The sequence below is a fragment of the Phasianus colchicus genome, chromosome 6 (assembly GCF_987193195.1).
Source record: "Phasianus colchicus chromosome 6, bPhaCol1.hap1.1, whole genome shotgun sequence".
In the NCBI taxonomy this organism is placed as follows: domain Eukaryota; kingdom Metazoa; phylum Chordata; class Aves; order Galliformes; family Phasianidae; genus Phasianus; species Phasianus colchicus.
Genome location: NC_143441.1, coordinates 9564461 through 9585731, shown reverse-complemented (window position 1 = coordinate 9585731; position 21271 = coordinate 9564461). Strand labels below are relative to the sequence as shown.

Sequence of the window (21271 nt, the reverse complement as noted above, 5' to 3'; positions counted from 1 at the left end):
CCTTGTTGTGTTTTTTTTTTTTTTTTTTTTAATTATTTCAGTCATTTTCTTAGAAAATCAAGTTCTGAAAATAAAACAAACAAAACCCCACAAATCCTAGGACATGATCTACCTGAAGGACTCAGCCTGTAATTCCTGAAATGACAGAAGGTGCATGATTTTCAACCCTTCCTTGTTTGTTAAATATATTTATTGAGTGCAGTTTTTAACAGAAATATTAGAATATGAATTTTCTGGAAATAACATCAAACAGTAAGCCAGCTTGTTGCTGAAGAATATTTTTGCTGGACATTTCTGATGTCCTGCCTACCTGAATCAGAAGATCTCAGAACAATAGATTCCTTCTCCAACAGCCATGCAGGAAGACCACCCTGGGAAAAGAATTGGAACCATTTCAGTGACCACTTTCAGGAAATAAGATGAAGTTAGTCTATTATCAAAACACACACTTAACTTGTAGATTTATTTCTATATAAGCAAAACAGCAATCAACTTTGCAGTGTAAGAAGTCAGTCAGAATACATTGGTTTAAATATAGTAAAGAAGTCTTTTTGATGATACATCAAGTACCCTTGTCTACTTTAAGACAGAAATCCTTGCATTATATTTACCCTATAAACAAGGTAACTGTTACAAAAGGCTGTACCATGTCCCATTCTGCACAGATGTAAGGTCCAGCTCTTAGGATCACCAGCAAGCCAGTTTCACTAGCAAGCTGCAGGAAATACTCCAGATCTCTGTCACCAGAAAAATCATACACGCCCATCTGGGGTTCATGGTAGTTCCATGGTACATACCTATAAAGAGAGGAGATAATCTTACATTAGAAAAATAATAGAGCCCTATTTCAACACAGTAATAAAACTGCCAAACAAGCAGACCAGCGTTTGAGACAACACTTCTCTCCTACTTTCAGAATGTAGGAAACCGCCACCTCATCACAGAATCTCTCTCAGAAGACTAAAGAAGAGAAAAAAAAAAACCCCTCTTGGCTGCAGAGTAATAAAAATATTTGTTATCTACCAACCATTACAAGAACTGTTGTAGCTTACAGCCCATGCAGAACAACCACGAGTTGTCTCTTAGCCCAGTGCTAAGTGGCAGCTGTAGCAGAGGCAGACATAAAAATTAGAGATGGATACAGCCTAGATAAGGATTTGAGAGAACAGGAAAACTCATTCTCCATGCATTTACTTTTTGCACATAGGTTTGTGATTCCTTTAATAGAAGTGTTGCCGCTGTTCCAGAGTACAGATTTGAGAAAGTGTGTAAAACCGAAACTGTGGTTAGCCAAGCAAAGAGCCTCTCCAGCAACACCTTTCTTGTTGTTTGGGTTTGTTTTTAGGTTCCAGCGTTAACCCGGTAAGAACTACCCCAACAGGAAAAGAAAATGTAGAAAACACTGCTTTCAATAATAAAGAAAAAAAACAGGAACCCTCACACGAACACATTTATTTAAATCACCTGTGATCATACTGGAATCAGAAATACATGCAAATGAACAGATAAAAACGATAATGCTTCAGAAATGGTAGTTAGTATCATTTTCTCACAAACGCCAAACTCCAAATCTCTGTTTGAAAAGTGAAAGCTTAAAATTCGTATGCCAAGACAGAGTGTAAGCAACATATTCAGAGAACAAAATGCAGATTTTTCTCCCTCTGCTATATATTTTATTTGCCAACCTGATGTAATTGCTTCTGAAGTATTCAATTAACTCACTTTTTAGAGCAAAGCAAACACGCATTTGGTGAATATGTGAACCATGCTGAAATACATTAATTGTTAATTTGGTTTTGTGTATTTTGCCTGTGTTTCAAGCAGAGAAGCAAGCTGATCAACGATGTTTAAAATCAAAGTAGATAAAGTAAGTAACTATTGAAAAAAACCAACATACCTCAAAAAGGCCAATACAGTAGAGTACCATACTATGCTTGCTTTCCCTTTTCAATATGCCTTTATCCCGGTTACCACTGCAGAAATAACTTAAGTTTGCTTTAAGCACTAACAGCTATGTTACCTTCAGAACTATTGTTCTATATTACATATATGTGGCTCAAGATGATATCTTCCTTACAAAAAAGAAAACGAATAACAGGAAAGAATATTATAGAAAATAACATGCCAATTTAACTCCAAGCCTAGGAAAGGTACCAGAAAAGCTACAGCATGATTCATATCATGATGTGATTAAAAAAAAAAAAAAACAACGAACTAGATTTGCCAAGAAGAGATATGTCTAGTTTCATTCTTTCAAAGTAAAACTGGCCTAAACTGCTAGGAGGGAAAAAAAAAAAAAAAAAAAAAAAAAAGATGATGCCTCTTGACTTAACAAGGCTTTTGGTAGTGTGATGGATGACATTCCTAGAAGCAAACAAGTAAAACAAACAAACAAAAAAAAAAACAGATAAGTTGGTATAAGATTAACAAAGAACAGAAATTAACTGAAGCATAAGAACCAAGAATTCTCTGGGAAGGCAGCAGGATATTTTGAAAAGTATGTCATGTTTCTTTGCTGAGTCAAGCTATATCCAAAGCTTTTGTTGCCATCTGATTGGCAAAGGTGGGGCAGGTGGAAGTCCATCAGCAATCACGTTCAAGTTTCTACTTGTTCATAATTAATCAGCAACATGGCCTGATATCAACATGAAATTAAGAGTTATCACTTTCTTCTTCTCTCTTGCAAAGGAAAAGGCAAAGATAAAAATTTAAAATGAAAAGGACATATGACAATGGCATTAATAAGAGGAAAAAGGTGTGTAGGTTCTACTATAAGTTACCACATGGCTATAAATCATCAACACTGCAAAAGAGACAACTCTATCTGGGTTAAATTAACAGGCATGTTTATATAGCAATTCATTCCCTGAAAAAAATACACCTGTTTGAGCTAAATAAAGATGACTTGGTATTAACTTTGTAATTGTTAATTGAAACATTGTAAGTTTCTCATTGTCTGAAAGAGTGCTATAGAAAGACAACAATTGCTTGTAGTCCTTTCTACTCAGGCTGCCCAGTAAGTTATTCCTATTCCTATAAAGAAATTATAAGTTCATGTAAGAAAAGCATTGCAACTGTAATTTAGCTACACCTTGCAACCTATTACGTATGAAAATATACCCCTTGGAGGCTTTTAGGAACTTGTTCAAGTAATAAATCTGAACATCTGAACATAATGAGATAGGGATGAGGGTTTCACAAGATCCCTTATACTCGGAATAGAAAAAACCTGAAAAGTTCTTTCAGAAACAATTTTTGTCCCATGCTGCCTCACAAGGTTAGAAATAAAAAATAGTAAAGAAAGAGAAAAACATATTTGAAATGCTTTCTTACAGAATGAATGATAGTATAAAAGCATCTTAGACTGCTTTAAAAATTCTAATACACTTAAATCCATTAACATATTTTCTACAGCTAGCAATGACTTCAAATCATTTAACTTCAAAATTATTAGCATTAGCAAAGTATGATTTCTATATGCCATTGTATAAATTAATAGTTCTTACTACTGCAAGAATAATGAATGTATAAAGAAATGCCACATTCCTTTTTCAAACTTGAAACTCAGTGCTTTTTCTATATTTGAATAATAACATTTAATCTCCATTTACATACAATTTCTAAGCTTTAGCCCATAACCTTCTTTTTCTTTGAAACTTTTTCCTCCTATTTCAGAAATACAGCAATAGGCAAAACAACAACACTTATGCAAAACACAGTACAGTTCTCTCTGTAATACTTGTGTTGTGTTTTTTCCCCCCCCACACACTTTATAAAATTAAACACTCCTTTCATAAGTAATAAAACAGCACTTTACACATACTAATTAAATTACATGAGTTTTAAAAAAAGCAAACTGTGCTTTTTTCATGGAACACTAAGTGTTGGAAAAAACTTCTAAGATTATCTAATCTAACATCATCACCACGCTCACTACTTACATTGCTCAGTGCCACTTCTACACACTTACTGAACCTCCAGGGTCAGTGATTCCACCTGTCCCTGAGCAGCAGTACCTCACCACTCTTCTGGAGAACAAATGTTTCCTAATATCCAACCTGAACCTCTTTTGGTGCAACTTGAGGCCACTCCCTCTAGTGATATCAGATTCACCTGGGAGAAGAGGCTGACCCCCACCTGCTGCAACCTCCTTTCAGGTGTTTATAGAGAGCGATCAGGTCTCCTCCGAACCTCCTTTTCTCCAGACTGAACAATCCCAGCTCCTTCAGCCATTCCTCATAAAACTTGTGCTATAGACCCTTCACAGCCTCAGTGCCCTTCTCTGGACATGCTCCAAGGTCTCAACATCCATCATGTAGTGAGCAGCCTCAAAGTGAACACAGTTGAGATGCAGCCTCACTAGAACTGAGTACAAAGGGATGATCATTTACTTACTCCTGCTGGCCACACTAGTTCTGATACAAGCCAGGATGCCATTTGCCTTTCTGGCCACACTGCTGGCTCATGTTCAGCTGGCTGTCAATTAGCATTCCCAGATCCTTTTCTGACATGCATATTTCGGGCCACTCTGCCCAAAGCCTGTAGTGTTGCCTCGGGTTGTTGCGACTGAAGTGCAGGACCTGCCTGGCACTTCATCCTGTTGAACCTCATACAACTGGCCTCCGGCCATCAATCCAGATCCCTCTGTTGAGCCTTCCTACCCTCAAGTAACTCAATACTTCCTCGCAACTTGGTGTTATCTGCTAATATACTGAAGGTGCACTCAATCCCCTCATCTAGATCATCAATAAAGATATAAAACAGGACTGGTACCAATACTGACCAGCTGGATTTAACTCGATTCACCACCACTCTCTGGGCCCAACCACTCAGCCAGTTTTTTACACAGCTACAAGTACATCTGTCCAAGTTTCTCCAAGAGAATAGTGTGGGAAAGAGTTAAGGCCTTACTAAAGTCTAGTACCGTCTAGGATATCCACAGCCTTCCTTCATCCACAAGGTGATCACTTGGCCATAGAATGAGATGAGGTTGGTCAAGCAGGACTTACATTTCATTAACTCATGATGGCTAGGTCTAATCACCTGCCTGTCCCTCATATGCTACATGTTCACTCTCAAAACGATCTGCTTCAAGACCTTTCCCAATACTGAGGTCAGTCTGGCAGGTTAGTAGTTCCCAGGATCCTCCTTCTACATGGATGTCTCTCCAGTTATCTGGGACTTCCCAGGTTGACTAGGACTGCCAATAAACAACAGAAAGTGGCTTAGCAAGCACTTCCACCAGCTCCCTTAATACCCTTTGGTAGATCCCACCTGGCCCCATAAATCTGTGATAGTAGGCTAGGTGGAGTAGTAGGTTGCTGTTTCCTTCTGAATTATTGGGTTTTATTCTGCTCCCCATTCTAGTCTTCCAGTTCAGAGGGCTGAGAACCCTGCAGGGTTCTGACTGCTAAAGACAGAAGCAAAGAGGGCCCTGAGTATCTCAGCCTTTTCCTCGTCCTTGGTGGTAAAGTTCTGTGCTGCATCCAATGAAGGACAGAGAAGCTCCTTGGTTCTTCTTTTTTAATGCAAAAATACTCTAAACAGCAGTTCTTTCCTACATGGAGTTTCTATAGGTGTTTTTTCCTAATAAATATGATTTTTTGAACTTTTAAATAACTGCTAATTCTTCCAGGAAATTTCTCAATTTCTACAGTCCTGTAAATATTTAGCTCCATCTAGCGGATGATCGTTTATCTCCTCCATGATAAAACCTACAACTTTCAGTTCTACCCAGATGTTTGTGACTGTACCCATTTCTAGTTCATATATCATAGTTCAGAAACTGAAAACAAGGACAATCACAGTTGGGTGACCAGATGTCCCTGCAAGTAGCATGCAGAGGGAAGCAGAAAGGGGGTTCCTAGGTGTAATACCTCATCTTCTGGGATGTCACACCACATAATCAAATTTCAGTCTGCTATTTGGAAGGGTTAGATGTCAATACTTTCAGCTTTAACATAAGATCAGGATTCTTACAATATTCTCAAATGATCTCATATCCTCTCGTATTCTGTTTCTGCTTATAATATTCAGGTCTAAAGGAGGGCAACAAAGATGATCAGAGGGTTGATGCACCTCTCCAATGAAAACAGGCTGAAGGAGCTAGCAGGCTGAGAGAGTTGGGTTTGTTCAGAGGGTAGAAGTGTCTGCGGAGACCTCATTGCAGCCTTTCAGTACCTGAATGGGCCTACAAGAGAGTTGGAGAGGCACTCCCTCTGGTGGAGGTAGGTATGAGACAAGAGCTGTTATAAATTAATAGAGGATAGATTTAGATTAGATGCTGGAAATAAATTCTTCGCAAAGAGGATGATGAGGCAGTGGAACAGGTTGCCCAGAGAAGCTGAACTTGTCCCAGCACTGGAAGAGTTCAAGGCCAGGTAGGATGGAATAACTCCAACCAGTGAAAGATTTAAAAGATGGCCCAAACACAGGGCATCCTATAGCCACATTCTGCCAGAACATCTGGCATTGCTGCTGCCTATCCCAAAATGATTTCACACAACTAGTATCTGTCTCTCGCTAATACTTTCACTTATCCACAAAACAGTAAGCAGGAAAAGAAAAAGACAGAAACACAACTAAATAATAATCATTTTATTAAAAATATACAAAATCACAGCATAACTATTTGGAGTGATGTGGAAATTTATAGCTTCACATCAAATAATCAAGAGCTGTACAGCTTGATTATCTGCAAGCACACCCAAAAAACGTCTTTATTTTTTTTAAGAGAAGAGAGAAATTAGTGTCAAATGGTGAGATTCATGTATTTGATTCTTATAGAATATGCAGGGCTCTGAGGTACTTTCTGCCTGTAAGATACACATTTGGGACCTATCTTTCACCATAGCAGAAAAAAAAATCCAAAGGTAAGTAATGTTGGGGGAAAAATATAAATAAATTCCAAACTGTTGTACGGTGGTGGAAAGGAGGTTGTGATAATCTTTTTTTTTTCCCGTAATTAATGATCCACTAAAAACAGCTAAGGCTGCAGCAAGTCAAATTTTCTCAAGGAAACACAGCTGTATCATATCTTTTGTACCTGAACATAAGCAGTCCTGAAGACCCTATACTAGAATACTAGAAGTATTCCTGTGCTTTATTTAAAAGATCCCAAAAAGCAAAAAAATGGGGAAAATGGAAGAGGGAAAAAACCAAAAGTACCACCCCAAACACTCGTGTAAGAGTTTATGAGAGGAAGAAGAAGGAAGCAATGGAAAAAAAGCAACGGGAAAAAAAAACAGAAGAGGTGGGGAAAAAAATAATAAAAAAAGATTCTTATAACAAAAGGCCATGCAGTACAAAAACGAACAGGAAATTTCAAAGAAACAAGGAAGAGACTGCTTGAAAAAACTGGAAATGAAGTGAGGGCACTGAAGGTGTATGGGGGTTGGCAGTAACATGAAAATAAATCCAAGTAGTAAGGGAAGAATAAGACACTTTGGGTCATAGGAGTTACAGAGCCACTGTTAGGACCTAGGCTAACCTTCAAACCAGATATTAAATGATATAATTTTCAGGTCTGTTTGGTAGTACTTTTATTGCAGTAAAAAATATTCACATGGACATCTCCTGCAACTGTGTCCTGACATTCCTGAGCAAGCAAGGTATTTCATCCAGTTGTTCATTTATGTGGGAAGACAGAATGTGCTTACTTGATTTAATCAAAATGAAGAAACAAAGTCACCACATTATCACAACAGAGTGAAGTTTTATGAGGAGAAAAAAAAAAGCTACAAGTGAAAAACAAAAAACTAATGACAAAAAACCCACCCTACCTTCTTTTCCTTCCCTGCCACCTCTCCAGCTCTTCACACACCAACCCTTGCTAATCAAAACACTAAGTGTACAAGGTAGCCCTGCAACTCACAGATTAAACAAGACAGGTTTTCAGAGAGAAAAAGCAGTGCGTTCCCACTGAACAAACTACCCCAAACAACAGGCTCTGCACTGCCAAAGTCAACACTGTTCAATGGTCCACAGCAAAAAAGGAGAGTTTTAAAAGACATGCTCCAAGCCCTGTAATGGTTTAAGAAAGAAAGAAAACCATGCATGGTAACTGCAACCATCACTTGAAAAGACTGTTCATATTCACTTTTCTGCCACTCATCTTCCCTTGCCATGAAAGCCGCAGTGAAGGTTTGGTAGACACAACTGACTGTTGAGTTTTTTAATGTTCACTTTTGTTGTTTTTGCTATTTGGTGTTTTTTGTTTCTTTGTTGTTTTTTTTGTTGTTGGTTTTTTTTTTTTTTTTTTTTTTTTTTTTAAGCGCCACTCTTATTTCACAGCTATCTCCCTAAATTTAAACACTCCTGGTGAAACAGTTATACATATTTCTACAGCCTCTGCCTAAATTTTCAAGGCTTCAGGGCAACACAATCTCAACTGTAATTAAGACTTTACTGTCACCTCTCACCTAGCCTGCCTCTCAATACGAGATTATGATGTCCTTTGGCAGAGGACAGGATTATCTGTTACTTAGTTGCCAAAGTTCACAGTCCAACTACTTGTTTCAGGTCACATTTGCATCCTGGATTGCAAAGCAGTAAGCATTGCCTAATAGCATGGAAGCAGGCTGTTAGCTGCTATGCTATGCTAAGGTGGTCATCATGTTCCACTTTTTATTTTGAGAGCTTTCTCACCTACTACTTAAAAAACAAACAATTTAATTTAAAAAGTAACAACGGTAGCATTCCCCCTTCACTACTTCTTTTGGGTTTCCCAGGACTACAAATAATTTTGAAAATGAGCAGCTACTTACGTTTGAATTGCATCCAGCCCAGCCATCTTCATCTTCAAGAGGCGATCTTTCCAGTAATACCGGGGCACCCGGGAATAGTGAATGCTGCCAGAGATGTAACGGAAAGGGCGCCCATCCTTGACAAAGCAGTTGCAGTCATAATCAATCCCAAAAGTCCTCTGGGGTATATTCTGTGTACAAAAAAAAAAAAAGTTTTAAAAATTATACAATATAAACTTTTTCTGTTATGAGAGACATGAAGAACAGTCTACCACTACACAAAAATATACCACGCGTATTCTCCTCTCGCAGCAATAGAGTGCATAGTGCTATCTTTCTACAGCAACACATTTTACAGTGCAAGTGATGACCACTTTGATAGGGGACATCTACCAATTTGTGGAGTGCCAACACACTTCGCTCACTGAGGTTTTGGAAAATACAATTGATTTCCAACTCAATGTCACACTAGAAACAAAAGCCAATTGGGATCTTTCAAGGAACAAATACCATGCTCTAAGTGCTCCATGCCATGGGTAGAAGCAGGACTGAAAGCTTATTTACTAGTAAATGTGATATTGTGATAGATCAGTCTAAAGAATTTACATATTGATGTAAATCAATGAAGATTAGTCATTTTTAGAGACAGCCCTCCTTTCAATACTTTTCCAGCTAAGAACACTTAAAACATTTACCCAACAGCAAATTTAAAAGAAGCAGGAAAATTCAGCAGAAGAATCTGCACCTCTGACACAAAACAAACATACTTTAACTTCAAGATCACTAGGAATACCCCTCAAGAGCCTAAATTCATTAGTACTCAAACTGCTGGGAACAACAGCAGTACTACTTTTTGTTTTTCACAAGTTACTTGAAACAAAAGGACAGGAAGACAGATTTTTATTATTTAAGTGCATGGTCCTATGCCGTTAAGAACCTTTAATTTTTATTTTTATAAACCCTGCCATCTTGCATCTTACATTTTCATCACATATCTTTGGCATTTCTGTCTCCAGTACCATTTCTGACCTTTCAGTAAAGGTCAGTAGGGATTTATGAAGTGAAAATTAAGGTTAACAACTGTTAATCAGTTAGTTTCCTGCCTATCAGAAATATGTAAGAAGTCAAACCAACACAGCCCATATTTCATTGGGCAATACACTACTATAAATAAAACACACCTTTTAATAGCGTAAATTAAAACCTTCTGAAGAGCACTGACTTGTTTAAATCTGGAACAGGTGAACCTTGGCCTACCTCACACTAGGAATGGAGCTTAACAATTAGCAAACCGACTGAATCATAGCATCACCCACGTTGGAAAAGACCTTAAAGATCATCAAGTCCAACCACAACCTAACCATACTACCCAAACTTTAACAACCCTGCACTAAATCATGTCTCTGAGCACCACATCCAAACGGTTTTTAAACACATCCGGGGATGGTGACTCAACCACCTCCCTGGGGAGCCTATTCCAGTGCTTAACAACCCTTTCTGTAAAGAAGTTTTTCCTGATATGCAACCTAAACTTACCCTGGTGCAACTTGAGGCCATTTCCCCTTGTCCTGTCACCAGTGAGAAGAGACCAGCCCCGCTCTCACTGCAATCATCTTTGAGGTATTTGAAGAGAGCAATAAGGTCTCCCCTCAGCCTCCTCTTTCCCAGACTAAACAGCCCCAGTTCCTTCAGTCTCTCCTTGTAGGGCATATTCTCCAAGCCCTTCACAAGCCTTGCTGCCCTTCTTTGGACCTACTTACAGAGAGTGCAGTCAATTCCCTCATCAAGAACATTGATAAAGAGATGCCACCAATAAGTCCAGGTGTCCCCAACTGCACAAGAATCAACCACTATCACAGGAAATCTGCCCAAATGTAAGTAGGGACCAACAGACTACAAAGTTTTGAAGAACTTTCCCATACAACCACTTTTTTCCTGTTACCCGGTGAACGATTTCATTGTAAATCTGTACTACAGAAAAAGTGAAGTGAAAGGAATGGAAAAAGTGACCTTCAATAGGCAGGTGTAAGCACAAGGGTGCAAATATCAAGACTCCTGACCAATAGCTGGACAACACTGCCAACCAAGAGTATATTCTTTATGCAACCAGACAGAATAAAGGAGTCAGTCTAACGTGTCACAGACCAAAAGGACAGGAGTACAAATAAAGGATAGGGTACAAAGTAAAAAACAAACAAAAGAAACCACCTGCATTGCTAAAATCCAGAGGAAGAAATTACTGAGTAAACCTGCCTAACCCTAGACTGTCATTAAAAGGAGCAACTCAGTGTGATAACAGAACAAACACTGGAGGACTACAGACTCCAGGGAGGAGATAACTACAGTGTGTTGCAACTGTGATAAAGTCACAGTCCTCACAGTAAACCTGAAACAAAGTTGTAGAAAGCATCTTACATGCACACTGCATTCTGCAAACGGCAAACAAATGAAAGTGCTTGTTTCACATACAACAACAGAAAACATACAGTCCTAGGCTGGCAGTGCAATAAAAACTGGAAGATGAAGGGACTATAAAGCATCGCACATGATGACTGTGTGTGATTTCCTAAACATATACAGTGTTGTTAGTTTCACCTTCCAAATACAACTACCTAAATCCTGGAAGTAAAGAAGGATGGTCCCAGCAGCTGTTGTTCCCCTATGAGAGAGAATTCTAACCCCCTTACTCACACTATCCACGACAGGGGCCTTTGGCAAAGACACTTTAGTGCTGAGACACTGCACAATGAACCCACTGCTTGCAAAGCTCCACTTTCAGGGCACAGACATCTCTGGCAGCAAAAGAGAGATTTCTTAAGATCAGGAAAAGAAAGTATTCATTATGAAAATGGTCACTGATCCAGTTATCATTTAAAGCTGCAAATGTAACTGTAAACCACCTTCCTTATGAGTACATAATATGAAAATATTATAATAAACATATGTACATGGTATGATATGGTGGAGGCAGGGGGGGATGCTTCCCTGGTTCTTATTCCAATTTAAATCATTTATTGCCCACTGTAAACAGACTTCCCTTCATAATCATGCAACACTTCTTTATCGTCAGTGCACAACTCTAGCTCTTCCTTACAGCATAGTGTAGGGCTCACGATGAAAACAAATGATCATGAATTTGTCTGACTTGGTCAATATTCATGGTCGTGGACATACAGAAGAAATGAGTTCCCTGTTCATTCAGAGCAGATGAGGCAGTGGAGCTTTCACATTGGTAAGCAAACTGACTACCAACTGTTTTGGATCTTTATACCAAACCGTAGTACCAGCCAGACAAAAATTCAAGCCCTCAGAGGCAATGCTATAAGGCTGCATCTTATACACTCATGTGCAAAACAGGAACTAGAGAGCATTGGTCCTTGCTTAAATCAAGTACTGACTGACTTTTGTGACGTTAATGCTCTTCTCATGTTTTCTAATGTGTACTTCTCTCAACTTAGGAAAAAAAAAATCATAGTTGTGGAACATCAATCTATCAGCCATTTAACAGATTCTAGAATCTCTCATTCTTCAAATTGACAAAGCAGTGGGATTTTTCCCCCCTTATTTGGAAAAGGCACTAACGTGAAATATAAATCTTCAGCAAACCCTTCCACGTGTGACTATGTCTAGCATCTCTTATGACCATTCAAAACCAGAATAGCTCTTCCAGGGCTTTTTCTCCACCCAACAAGTGCAAGCATCAAAACTGTGAACCACAAACCACTCCTGCTGCTCCCTTGCCATGAAAACCCAGCACAACACACCCCCCTCCAAAAAAAACAAACCCAACAACTCTACTGTTTCTTTACCATTATAGTGGTTCTTTTCTCTGCCCCTTGTCCCCTTCAGTGCATATACCTTCATAAAAGCAGGCACTGGGCAAGCTCAGCAGTGGCTTTACCTTTACCCCTTTCATCCATACCTCATTTAGCAGTGAGTGTGTCAGATTTTCCAAAACTATAGTCAGATTTACAGTCAGTTGTTTTTTGCTGGCAAAAGTAGAATTAGCATGTTAAAATTCTTCAGTGTGAACTGCTACAAGAAATACTGGTACAAAATAAATGGGCATTAAAGGCATTCTTCTTGCTAAGGAAATAAAGTTTTATTAAATTCCAACACTTAAAGCATTTGTTATACACAATTTACACATTTCCAAATCCACTCTCCACTGATCATATACCGTAATTAATATTATTCTAGTATTATTCCAGCAGTGATCAACTCTGCTCCCATCCAATGCCCCAAATGAACTGGCCTACTGTAGGATGAAATATATATTCATTTAGTTAAGTTTTACAAATCAAATACATTCCACACACACACAAAAATTACAAAAGAATTTTAAAAATACAAAATAAGCAGCAAAAGTTTGGGTTTGTTATTTTTTTTTTCCATTTGAAATACTGAACACAGGTCTAAATCACACACACCAAAGTCAAATTGGAACATGCATACAGAAATCCTTGAAGGATAATTAGGGATTTCTGTCTTTGAGAAATATTAGAAAGGGTTAATTCCTCATGCTATCAAAAATAGGACTGATCTAAGATACTTCCCATATGTAATTAAGATAAAAAGACTAAAAGAATAGGAATAAGCTTTGAAGTGTTTTTGGCACAGAAATAAACATTTTAAATGGTACTTGTCATCAAGCAACCAAACTTTCAGAAGCAATTAGAGAAAATCAAACAAGAACTAAATTATACTGTCAGAACTCAATACATTTATGAAATGATAATATGACCATATCTGCTCCTGAGAAGATACATAGAGGAGCACACACACAAGTTATCTGTGCACCTTGGTGACAGCAGGATTAATGCAGATCGGTTTCTGCATGCATTTGGACAGAATGAGAAGAGGAATAAAAAGCAGGGAAAACAAAATAAAAATCAGAACTAGCAACTCATTGGGAGAGCACCTAAAGACAGACCTACAAAAGCCTCCTGTTAAGGAAACTAGCAATTAGTCTTCTTAACACAGTAACTCTTAAGTGAAAATCTGTACAGCAGGACTGCTGGCCTAGAGGGAACATCCTACATTGCTGAATCCAGAGCAGAGCTTTTAAATGAAGGCATTTAAATAAGCAGGTTACAGGCTATCAAGATTCCCTCTACACAAGACCATTTCACACAATGCCACTGATGGGAAAGAATCCTGAAAGGCAGAGCATGGGCGGGGAGAGGTATTAAATACATGTGAAAGCTTCTGAAAACTTAGATATTGTTGCATTAAGAAAAAAACTACAAAGTTATAGATGCTGGGAAACAGAATGATCTGGTCCAACAAGTAGAAGAGCCTGGCAGGTTGGGCCAGTTCTGCTTTCAGACTAAAAGACTGACTTCCCTAGCTTTTCCATCAAGTTTCCAGTGCACAGTACATTTACTAGTGTGCCCTTAACAGTGTTTCTCAACATTCTTGTAAGTAAAAATGCAAGACTTTCATAGGGAAGAAGGGGACACAAAAATAGCTCAGTAGTTAGCTCAGTCTTGGAGGGCTCAACGGAATGGATGAAGTGAGACTTCAAAATTTCAGATACAGAACTTCTCATGTTTACAAAGCATTGACACTAATCAAATACACCTCAGACACACCTCCCACGAAATGAAAACAACTGCTGAAGAAGTATGTCTGGCTCAGGACCACACAGGAAGACAGGAAAACACTGAAAACCACAATTCTGATCCCGCCATCCTCAGCAATGAACACTTTTGACCCATGGCATACAGGTCTGCCCAAGAGAAAGCCAAATATCGGAGAGCAGAGCGAGTGAGTCCCTGTGACTACAGCCAGAAGTCACTGCTGCTTGTGGTGTTTCACAGACCTGCACCAAAGAGGAAGGGGAGGAAAGGAGGTTGTACAGAAGAAAACTGGCTGCAATGTACGCACATTCATGTGCATCCTACTTTTCACAGTACAAGCTATGAAAACAAGAATGTCTGTATTAAGATTTTCTGATCTCTCATATTCCCCAGAGTGATTTTAGTTTTTGTTAAGTTCATCTAGGAAAGATGGAGAGAAAATCCTGTAGCAGTTGGTTATTCTGCTACGTGCCTATCAGACAACCAGGCCACTGATATGCAAATATCATCAAAGAAATGACCTGCAGCAGCCTTTAGTCGTCTTAAAGACGACACCACTTACTTGAAACATTAAAACCTTACACAAAATTTAACTCATTTAACTTATCTGCATATTTTTCGAATAACGCTCCCATACTCTCATAGAAGAAAAATCACAGAAGATAAATTAAGTATAAACAACAACAACAAAAAAAACAACACTGAATGAGGAAGAAAAAAGAGACAGAATACCTCAGCTTTTGACTTTGTGCTTTACAACAGAAAGCAGTGAATGCTCAAATAGCAACAGAAATGATGCCAATTAAGAGATTATTTTTCATTTGCTTTTATTACAGCTGCTTTCAGAAAGTAATTACTAAATGCCCAACAATTCTAGGGAAAATGCCTGCAGAAAGACAGCTACTTTCATCTTAAATATCAGTTTCCCTCAGCTTCTCCAGTGGAAGAAAACCTGAATTTCAGAAAATAATGTTGGCACCTCCCTGCACTGGTGAGCAGTGCAGAGTGGTAGACCCACAGCATGCTACAGACAAAGTGGGATAAAGACAATGAAATAAAAATAAAACTGTTCCTTTCCCATAACTTTTTTTAGCATAAGACTTGTGAAATTTAGATATTCAGAGGACATTCTGTGGCCCTTCTGCAAAACACGCGTGTGTGATTTCACTGCAAGACATCAGAATTTCACCAGTCTGAGATTAGGTAAGGCAACTGCCTAACGCATAATCAACGGAGAATCATGAAGTAGCTGTAGGACACACAATAAATATGCACAGAACATGCATCATCTCTGTGACCATGTTATCTTTAAATGCAGAATGTCAATAACAATGAACTCAAAGAAGGAATTTCTTGAGTATTTTTACACGTCCTCCGATTTCTTTCATAGGCCGAAGATATAGTGTTTTCTCCTCAGATTTAACAGAATCTGCTCAAGTCCATCCTAATACATTCTTATTGCTTTCCTGAAAAAGCATTTTCTTTCAGAGCCAATGTACAGACTAAAAAGGATGGCAAAAATCCATAAAATGGGAAACTCCTCAAGGAGAACGTAGAATTATCTCTGTTATTTCAGCTCTGCTGCCCAATCTCATAGGTATTCCAAAGTACATCGTCCCTGGGCTGACGTAGACAAAGGTGTTCTGCCCAACTTTGTACAAGCCAACAAAGAAGGGATTCAGAAAATAAGCCCCAGCGTTTAGTGGGAACATCTGCCCTCCATGAGTATGACCAGAGAGAATTAAATTTATTTCTGGTCTCTCCTGAAGGGCCCACTTCGCAGCCATCGGCTGATGAGCTAGCAGCACGATTGCATGCTCACTGCTACAACCTCTGAGAGCTTTTTTTAAATCCATGCCATGCCCTGAGTAGCGTAATACATCTGCCTCAATATCATCAACACCAGCCAGGCAGAACCAGTCATCAGTGCTCTCCGGTGAAACAATCTTCACATTCTCATTATGGAGTGGCCGAATGTTAAAAGATTTTAACAGCTCAAACCAGTTGCTAACATCTGATGTGTAGTATTCATGGTTTCCCGTGACAAAGTATGTTCCCAGAGGAGAATGAAGCTCTCCAAGAGGCTCAACAGCAGGCCGTATAATCTCTGCCTCAGAGTCAGTTAGGTCCCCAACAATCACTGTGATATCTGGTTTCAAAGCCTTAACCATTCGAACAATCATGGCAAGCTTGGTCTTCCCAACCGTAGGTCCCAGATGGATATCTGAAAGCAAGACCACTTTTAAGTTGTTCATTGTTGAGGGCAGCTTGTGAACTGGAATCTCCACTCTGTTCACAGTAGGAGGCTGGGAAGCATTTAGCAGCCCAATGACAGTCAGTACAGCAGTCAGCATGACTGCCAAAACTGGCTTCATTGCTGTTCTGCTGCTCTTACCACTGTTGTTTGCCTTAACGCCTCTCCCAGCAAAGAACTTGTAAGCCTGTTCTACCGAGCCTAGAGCAAAGAGGAAGAAGATAAGAATAATATAGGCCCCCAGGCAAGTGTAGGCAGCTAAAGAAAAGAAATAGGGTTCTTCTGCAACAAGAAATAGCAACGTAAAGAAACTTGAGTGAGCCAAAGTTAGAAACACGAAGACGGCTATTTTCCATGGCACAAAAAAGAAGGAGCTGGCAGCTGAAGATCTGGAAAACATGACGACTGTGCTTTTCCAAACATGAAGAGATCCTATCAACATCAGCGTGTTAGCAAACAGTGCCATCTGCAGCCTCAGAAGCCAATGCCGCGTCCTGAGCTCCAGTTGTTCTGCCAGATAACTCCGTGATAACATCATGGAGAAGAAAACCACTCCTGCAGCCACTGCAGCCTTTGCTTCAAGGGGCAGTTGCTTGAAGGAGATCATCTTTGCTTCCTGTCCGCTCTGTTCTGTAGGAGTCTCCAGCAGGCAATAATGTGGTTATGAAGGGATGCCTTGGGTCAATGAAGCCTGCAACCAGGAACCAGTATCAGCCGTTTTAAAATATTACACACATTCCCTTTTCCCCAGACTGCAATAAGGGGCTGTAATTCTGCACATACTACCCAGGATACTGGGTCATACAGAATCACTACCATAATGTCAGGAAGGAAATTTCCTCGTGCTGCATAAATAATGAACTGAAAATACTTGATCCTGATAGTCTTCTTCCAAGTTCTCTGCCTGCTTCCCTCAATAATTCTTCCCCTTTTCTTTTTTTTCCCTTGAACATGTTCTCTCTCCACTATGACTTCCTTACAGCACTTGGCAATAGATCACAACATTGATGCAATGACCTCTGGAAACAATCATTAAATTATTGGCAAACAATCATTATAGTATTCTACAACCATGACTAAGCTGTTTCTGCTATTAGCGTATGCTTTGTCTGTTCTTTTTCACAAGCAGTTGGCTCCATCCCAAAAGCAGGTATTACGATATATCCTTCTTACTGAACACAAAACTCTATAAACTTACACAACATCAGCAGTGGGATGCCCACCAGAATGGCTATGAGATGCAGCTGTGATCCTAGAAACTGTACACTATGGTTATGGAAACATCCTTGCCTCCACTTGTGAATAAGAGCTCCCCATATCCCTCAAACTTGGTAGGGACAGTAAAACTCACACTGTGTTTTGCTACTCATTTCCTGCTCACTGCCATAACATGCAGAGTTCCTAAGACTTGACACCTATTTCGGCATACCCTGGCCTAACAGGATGCAATTAAATTGAAATGGGATTTAAATATCACATGCTCTGTTCCTCTGAAAGTGGGGTACAGTTCTGCTACCAGACTGAAAACAGAGTCTAAGCAACCATTCTGTATGAATTCTACTGGAATTCCCCACTTTAATCTGTATTTTGTCCAGAGTGTTTCCAGTAGTGTCTCTACTACTGCATAGTTCACGTATTTCTTTTTAAAATAAATACACTGTTTTATTTTAATCACAAATGAAAGGTGTTTGGATGGTCTTTTGTATTATACAATACTGACTGAGTCTGAGATATCAGAAAAACCCAATTTAAAGCCACACAGGAACACACAGACTTTCAAAACACTTCCTGTATTTTGGTCTCTATTTAACTAGAGAGAAAAAAAAGCAATCACTATCACCAAAAATACCTCAGAACTAGGGCAGAAGAACAGCCTTGTACGATTACACAGAGAGCTAGAGACCAGATTTCTACAAACCTAAGCTTGCCATAATGCTTATCTGTAGCACATACCTTCCTTAACTGAAAGAGATGTTAGCATCTCTGTTTTGACAGGTCCCTGCTATGTTTTGAGGGCTAAATCAAGCTTTACAAAGACCTCTTCTCTCATTGGTTGGTCACTGAAATACAGGTTAAGAAAGAAAATGTGCTGCAGCTCTCAATTCCTCCAGGCCTCTCAGCTGTTACAACACTGTCCTTAAAAAGTAATGCTGTTTTACACTAATGCCTCAGCAGAAGGTAAAGCTAGGGAGATAAGAACTGCCTAACTGGTTCAAGTCCACAGACCTCTAGACTCCAGGCCGTAGTCTGGACAGCAGCAATAAGAAAGGCTTGTAGGAAGAATGCGACCCTGGTCACTGCTTGTGTGCTGTTCCTCTCCTACTTCTCCAGCAGACAGAACTGTTACATTAGGGTGTTCCAAGGCACACCCTCAGCCTTGTCCTTTTTATACGTTATTTATGAACCTGATGTATATTGTCTAATCCTTCTTGTTGGAATCTGTTTGCTTCTACAACCTCCTGTAGCAACAGATTACTAAAATTCACTGTATATTTTTATAGTATTTTATCTACTTTAAACTGATCTACTGATCTCATACCACTGAATTTGGTGTCAGCTCCCCCTCATCCATTACCTTCACAACGCTCAGTTATAAACCCACCCTTCTCAGTGACCGTAATTACTGTCACCGAATTATCTTGGATAAATATCTCCCATGCTGCTTCAGCCATCTGCACATCACTCGATTAACAAAAATTCAGATGAGAGCGACATTTTGCTTCAAGCTCAAGGAGTAAGTGACAAAGCCCAGCTCTCACAGCGACTGTCAAGACGAAAAATTTGCCCAGGCTTTCGTTAGGCAGCTGTGCAACCCTCCTGAGAGACACGGAGGGAACCAGTGCCACAGCGGGGCAGGACGGAACACAGCTCCCTCGCACAGCACGCACAGGAACAGCCAGTTTTTCCATGTGACCAGCTAACGCGGTGTCAGGCAGCAGCTCCGTTTCCGCTCCCCCTCCGCCCCCTTCCCCCCCCCCCAGGGCTGCTTAATGTCTAATTCCTCATAAAACGGACCTAAAGGGCGGGTGGGGTAGAACCAGCAGATATGCGTGAGCCCGAGGGCAGCGAACCGTGCGTTGGGGCTGGCGGGGCGGGAAGCGACCACCTCACTTCCTCACAACGCGGGTGCCGCCGAAACGAAAGGAGCTGCGGGAAGGAAGGAGCCGGCCTGGCCCGCACCCCCAGCTTAAAGCACAGCGGCTCAGAGGTCGCTGTTATTAAATAAAAAATAACGAAGGCAGAGCAGCGTCCTCCTTCCTAGGGGCAGCCCCCTGAGGCGCCATTCACCTCCCCTCCGAGCCCGCGCACCCCCAACGGCCACCACGCGAGCCACCCGCCCGCTGCGCGGGGAAGCGAGAGGACTCACCGCCGCGCGGAGGAGCTCCGCCAGGCCGGCCAGCGGGAGCAGCAGCCGCAGCATGACGGCGGCGAGCGTGCAGCTGAGCGGCCGCAGCTTTCGGCGGCGTTCAGCCCCGGCGCACGGCGCTGTCAGCTGACTGAAGCCGGTCTCCGCTTGCCCCGCCTCGCGGCTTGAAGGGGCCGGACCGGGAAGGGAAGGGGCGGTCGCAAGCGGCTGCTCCCGAGTGGGGAAAGTGAAGCAGAGGGGCGCGGGCGGGTGGGCTGGAGCTTCTGGGTATTGCCTGCTAAAAAGGTGCAAAGAGAAAAGAAAATGAAGAGTCGCCGTGCGCCTTTGGAGATAGCAGCGCCAAAGCAAAAAAGGACGCCTACGACACTCGGTATTCCCAGGCAGTCTCCCATCCAAGTACTAACCGAGCCCGACCCTGCTTAGCTTCCGAGATCAGACGAGATCGGGCGTTTCCAGGGTGGTATGGCCGTAGGCACTAAAGAAGCTTTTCCAGCTGGCTTTAAGGTACACGCTGCTATGTTTCCGTGACAGGCTTGTCTCCCTTCTTCCTCTGCTCTGCAGCAGCCATCCTCGCATCACCACGTTTGCCTCCATCTTGGTCTACCCACATCTTATAAACCTCACCTGCTTTGGACAGCACAAGCAACTCTTTAAGTAGCAGTATGATAAGTGTACCTAATTTCACTTCCCTCAGCTTCCCCTTCAACACAGCTGCCAAATCCCCCAAAAGATTGTCCCTTCTCTAAACCTATTTCTGTGTTTCAGCCACCCCAAGCTCTCTGCAGATTTCATGAGCATGTGTGAGCACAACATATTGTCCAGCTGAGTAGGCATCTCCTTACCACAGAATCTATAAAGGCTGGAAAAGACCTCTACCATCTTCTAGTCCAATTATCAGCCTATCACCACCATGACTGATAACCATGTCCCTCAGTGCCACATTCACACGGTTCTTCAACATCTCCAGGGACGGTGACTCCACCACTTCCCTGGGCAGCCTGTCCCACCACCTCACCACCACTTCCAACAAGAAATGTTTCCTCATATCCAACCTCAACCTCTCCTGGCACAACCTGATGCCATTCCTTACCCTCCTATCACTGTTACCTGGGAGAAGAGGCTGATTCCCACTTCACCACAACCTGCTTTCAGGTGGTTGTAGGGACCGTACAGGTCTCCCCTGAGCCTCCTTATCTCCAGTCTGAACAATCTCTGTTCCCTGAAAGACTTGTGCTCCAGACCCTTCATAGCATTGTTGCCCTTCTGTGTAACATGCTCCAGGGCCTCGGTGTTCTTGTAGTGAGGGGCCCCAAACTGAACACTC

General features: G+C 40.9%; 2 protein-coding genes and 1 non-coding gene across 6 annotated transcripts in view; all 3 read right to left on the bottom strand.

Annotated features, from left to right (window-relative positions):
- GLB1 (galactosidase beta 1) overlaps positions 1-20081 on the bottom strand; it is a 44807-nt gene extending 24726 nt beyond the window's left edge. Inside the window, exons 1-4 of one of the 3 annotated variants that reach the window (XM_031590386.2) lie at positions 19948-20081; positions 8766-8935; positions 647-797; positions 311-371 (exon numbers count right to left, since the gene is read on the bottom strand). In XM_031590386.2, coding sequence (XP_031446246.2) covers positions 311-371; positions 647-797; positions 8766-8935; positions 19948-20001 — 436 coding nt within the window. In that variant the 5' untranslated portion in view covers positions 20002-20081. Of the gene's footprint in view, positions 1-310; positions 372-646; positions 798-3941; positions 5638-8765; positions 8936-19595; positions 19684-19947 lie in introns of those variants that run through there. The other 2 variants (XM_031590387.2, XM_031590388.2) reach the window with 2 other exon arrangements.
- TMPPE (transmembrane protein with metallophosphoesterase domain) lies at positions 12813-20086 on the bottom strand. Of its 2 annotated transcripts, none has more exons than XM_031590391.2 (2): positions 19596-19684; positions 12813-17271 (listed from the first exon to the last, which is right to left on the bottom strand). In XM_031590391.2, the coding sequence occupies exon 2, from the start codon at positions 17185-17187 to the stop codon at positions 15868-15870; it is 1320 nt and encodes a 439-aa protein (XP_031446251.2). In that variant the 5' UTR covers positions 17188-17271; positions 19596-19684; the 3' UTR covers positions 12813-15867. The 2 variants fall into 2 exon arrangements, with proteins under 2 accessions (XP_031446251.2, XP_031446250.2); XM_031590390.2 differs by lacking the exon at positions 19596-19684 and adding an exon at positions 19948-20086 and having other exon boundaries at positions 12814-17271.
- A 216-nt stretch (positions 20087-20302) lies between these two features.
- LOC116227257 (5S ribosomal RNA) lies at positions 20303-20421 on the bottom strand. The gene has a single exon (XR_004166518.1). It is a non-coding gene; the product is annotated as a 5S ribosomal RNA (ribosomal RNA).
- Between the last annotated feature and the right edge of the window lie 850 nt (positions 20422-21271).